General features: G+C 27.3%; 1 protein-coding gene across 1 annotated transcript; it reads right to left on the bottom strand.

The window, feature by feature from the left end:
* Nucleotides 1-349: 349 nt before the first annotated feature.
* LOC130443065 (ras-related protein Rab-43) lies at nt 350-4,116 on the bottom strand. Its single transcript, XM_056777527.1, has 3 exons — nt 3,763-4,116; nt 3,368-3,709; nt 350-1,961 (listed from the first exon to the last, which is right to left on the bottom strand). Exons 1-3 carry the CDS (start codon nt 3,973-3,975, stop codon nt 1,851-1,853), a joined length of 666 nt encoding a protein of 221 aa, XP_056633505.1. The 5' UTR covers nt 3,976-4,116; the 3' UTR covers nt 350-1,850.
* Between the last annotated feature and the right edge of the window lie 346 nt (nt 4,117-4,462).

The raw sequence follows: 4,462 nt of genomic DNA, 5'->3' as shown, positions 1-4,462 counted from the left end.
ATAAAGTAAAATAATTATCTTTCAAAATAAAATCGAATACGAGTAAGTACTTTTATTCATCGATATTATCAAGTTATAGAAAAAAAAAGTACACAAATATATACAGAGCGTAGTACAATATTTGTACAGAAATTAAAATATGTATATTTTATTTTTTTATTTGTATAAGAACTAAAATATCACCCTGTATAAACTCGAGAGGATTCGTTTTATAAATATTTTCATAAATCTTCTCAAGTTTGATGAGATTTCAAATTGAAATTGTAATATCACCATCACTAAATTAATTTTAGGTACTCCTTGTATATATATATATATAGATACATATACGAAAATAAATGAATATAAATAATAAATTAACGTATTTATTTATCGTAATCATATATAAAATGAGTATATAGATTAAAATACTTCACAGATTTGCTAAAAATTAAGCGTATCGTGTTTTATTCTAAATACAAAATTCACCTTGTAAAATCTAAAATTCACAATTATATAGAACTACACAACTGGATTAATATATTTATACCGTTTAATTAAATACGACTCTGAAAATATTCCATTATAATGTTGTTATCATTTAGGCCCAAGCCGGATCTGTCCATTTTACACATCTACAGGGGAATATGATAAATGGTGACTCAATACTAACATTGTTATTGAGATTGAAATTCGTCTGAATTCGATTTTAGAAAACTATTATGCTGTTTAGAAAAAACTAGTAAATTGACAAAATTGTATCTTGACCTATTATAACAACAAATTGTTGGAATTCCTATCAACTAGATGAAGTAATTTAAGTTTCGATAACTAGGGAAGAATCTAATAAAAATATAATTTTAAATTCATCCAGTAGTGTAGCTACGATACAATTCACATCTAAAAAAAGCTTTATAAAATCCTATTCCGATATAATATCAAAAAAATACGAAATTAAAATATCAAAAAATTATATAAAATTAGTTTGCACTTAAATATTTTAAACAAATTTATTATCAATATGCAACTACAGAATATTTAATACCCTTGGATAAAACAGATAGTGTTGCCGGAATTGACGAATTTTCTTCTACATAAAGGATTTGAAATTGAAATTTATTGAAGATTTGAAAAGTCAAAAAAAATCTGGCAACACTGGTCACAGATGATTAAATTCGTCACGGCCTTGTTATACGATCGTCAGAATAGTTTATTATGAAATTCTATATATTCGTTTTGTTTACTTTTTAGAAATAATTTCAAAATATATAAAAAATAATCAATTAATTTAAGCAACAAAAATGTTGTGACATAATCAAAAAATAAAAACATTGAAATAGTTGACATAACCTAAATTATTGAAATTTGTTTTGTCCATAAATTATAATGAAACATCGAAACCAAATCGAATCAAAATACATAAACCAAATTCCAAAGGAATCAGTTGCTTGAATTTGGTTTTGACCAAAGTAAATCTCATATATGATAAAAGGGCTGAATGACCTCGATATTACTGCACTCTCACTAGGGGAAGGTGCAGGATATCAACATGTTTATGAAAGTTAATTTCCTTCATTCACAACTGGGTTTCTACCCTAAAAACCTTGTACATATCAGGGATTAACTTGGAGATGGTTTCCAACAGGATCTGATATTTTTTTAGCAAAATTACCAAGGATACCAAAAATATATTGATATAAGTATTAATTTTTTTTTAAACTGATTACACCTCAACTGTTAAAATAAAAACATTATTGTGAAGATACCAAAATCTGTGATACATAAATAATAATAAATATTTCAGTTCATTTTAAGGCACCTGAATAAAATCCAAAAACTACATTATAAATGTAAATAAAATAAATAAATAATTATATCAAACCTTTTGTACATGTGCTACATTTAGTAATTGTCTTAGTATCCCCTAATCTAATAGTATCTTCATCATCGTCTTGCATCAACATTCCGTTATCATGTCTTCTCTAAAATTAAACGATAAAACTGAGTTTGTAAATTAATTATAAAAACCTACTACAGGAAAGAAATTTAAAAAATAGGATATTAAATAAGTTGCATAAATTACTGGCTAATGGTGTAGCCAAAAGAAAAGCTTTCAAAGAGAAGAAAATCCAGTTCTTCAGCTTTGAAAATTGAAGTGATTAGAAAGTTTTTGGGTTGCAGTAAACGTGTTATAACCAATGGTTCCCAAAATTCAAACCTAGTTATTGGCGAAAATTACGAAATGGGAACATTTGTTAATTTTCTTTCAAACTTCAATAGAAATGAACAAAGTCAGGATACGGAATAATTTTGTTGTTTTATAAACAATAGAAAGAGTTATTTAAAATTTTCAAAATCACTTATCAAAAGTATAAACTGTTTATAGGAATTTTTTGGAAATGCACTTTTTGAGAAAATCAAATTCAAAATTTTGATTTTACAAAAATACTTTTAACAACAAAGTATGTTGTAGTACAGGGTGTTTCTAAATTTATAAGACAAAATTCAAGAGGTGTTTGTTCATATGAAATTAAGATAGGTCTTTCCTCGGCCTACCTCTTTCCAAGATATCACCCTTAAAAGGAGGTGACTAAAATTGAGTTTTTTTCTAAAATTTCAGTAATGTCATAAACTTGAAATTCTGTAATTTTTGTGCACAGTAATATTGAAAATTACCCGTGGTTAGTCCTTTGCGAGTGCATGAAAATTACAGATTCACCACCTTTTAAGGGTGATATCTCGAAAAGGGGTGGACTAATGAAATTTTGTTATACAAAAGACACTTTTTAATTTCATATGAGCAATAACCTCCTGAATTTTGTTGTTAGAAACACCTTTTATTTGAAAAAAAAAATTAATCTCTACATGTACAACCTTTATACTAAAATTTCATCAAATTCTGAGGGTGTTACTTGTGTGTTTATATGTGATTTCCATTTCAAAATGTCGAGAGAAACTCACAAGATGGCTTACAACAAAATTTCCACTAAATACCTACCATTGAGCTTATGTGGTAAAGCAACCGTCATGATTAGTAAATTTTTTTGAGAACAAAGTTGACATTTATGGTGGATTTATATTAAATACAACACCATATTCGCCAAAATTATACGGAGTGAATAAAACCCTACCACAACATATAAATTGGTAAATTTAAATAAAGAATATCAAAACAAGAGTCAAACTTATTTACTATAGAATATATTAAGCAAATATCAAGATAAATTGATTGTTCATAGCTCTAAATCTGGATTGGAAGAAAATACCATGAATTTGGTACAAAAATTGTCCTGTAAATGGACATTTACATCTAGGATATCAAAAGTTGATAAAGATAAGGTTGATAATAGAAGATAAAGTAGTAGAAGATGAAAATACATGTACATACCTTCAATTCTGTGGCAAGATACATGAAAGCTTCTTCAATATTAGAATTAGATTTGGCACTGGCTTCTAATACAAATAATACATCAGGCATATACTGGCAGATACCTTCGGCTTCCTCAAACTCGACTTCTCTCAATGTTTCTAAATCTGCTTTGTTTCCAACGACTGCTAAAAGTACTGAATTACCAGAATACCTTTTCACTTCTTCCACCCATTTGGTTACAGATAAAAAAGAGGATCTTTTTGTAATATCATAAACAATAATAACTCCGTTAGCTGAACGGTAATAACTTTGAGTTATAGTTCTGAATCGTTCTTGTCCAGCTGTATCCCAAATTTGAAGCTGTAATAAAGTTTGTTATCTCTATTTTAATATACAAATAGATTTAGAATTACCTTCACTTTTTTGTTATCTACTACTACCGTTTTCATAGAAAAGTCTACGCCTATGGTATTTCCGTGTCTTTCTATAAACGTTCCATTTTTAAAACGTTGAACCACACAGGTTTTTCCCGTCCCACATTCACCTACTATAACAATTTTGAATAGAAAATCGAATGCCTCTTCATTTGGTATTGACATTAATGTTGTAGGATTTCTGGTAGTCATTTTCGATGCTCGTTAAGGAGAAATCATTTCAAGAATTTGTGATAAATAAGCTAAAAATAACAATTCACATTTTTAATCTATTTAATTATAGGAATTTGGCAATTTTGACACACCACATATTTGTATTGCCAAGTTAGCAGTAAACAGATTAGTCAACATTAAACAAAAATTCCCTAAATTAAATATCATGCTTTACGTCACCACTAATTAACTTAATTAGATAATGAAAGTATGGAATATGTGTGATATTTTCAAATTTTGTCTGGCTTCTACAGTTTTTTTCCAATCTTAATTCGTAGAACTAAAAGATGACCTTAAATTGAATATCAACTATTTTTACTAGATTCTTATGATATCAAAACAAGAGTTGATTAAAACTTATAATTTACTAGGTATTTATAATAATTCTAATTATGTATATTTAAATGGAATGCTCAGAAAATGAATGTGAAATTTTAAAAAATGCCTAATTTTCAAGTGACGCCAA

The sequence above is a fragment of the Diorhabda sublineata genome, chromosome 1 (assembly GCF_026230105.1).
Source record: "Diorhabda sublineata isolate icDioSubl1.1 chromosome 1, icDioSubl1.1, whole genome shotgun sequence".
Taxonomy (NCBI): Eukaryota; Metazoa; Arthropoda; class Insecta; order Coleoptera; family Chrysomelidae; genus Diorhabda; species Diorhabda sublineata.
Note: the sequence above shows the minus strand (reverse complement) of the source record. Positions and strands in the feature narration are given on the sequence as shown.

Coding starts and splice junctions, on each gene's coding strand:
- LOC130443065 (XM_056777527.1), bottom strand. CDS start 3,975: ATGACTACCAGAAATCCTACAACATTAATGTCAATACCAAATGAAGAG. Junction 3,710..3,762: donor TAGATAACAAAAAAGTGAAG/GTAATTCTAAAT, acceptor ACTTTATTACAG/CTTCAAATTTGGGATACAGC. Junction 1,962..3,367: donor ATCTTGCCACAGAATTGAAG/GTATGTACATGT, acceptor GTTTAATTTTAG/AGAAGACATGATAACGGAAT.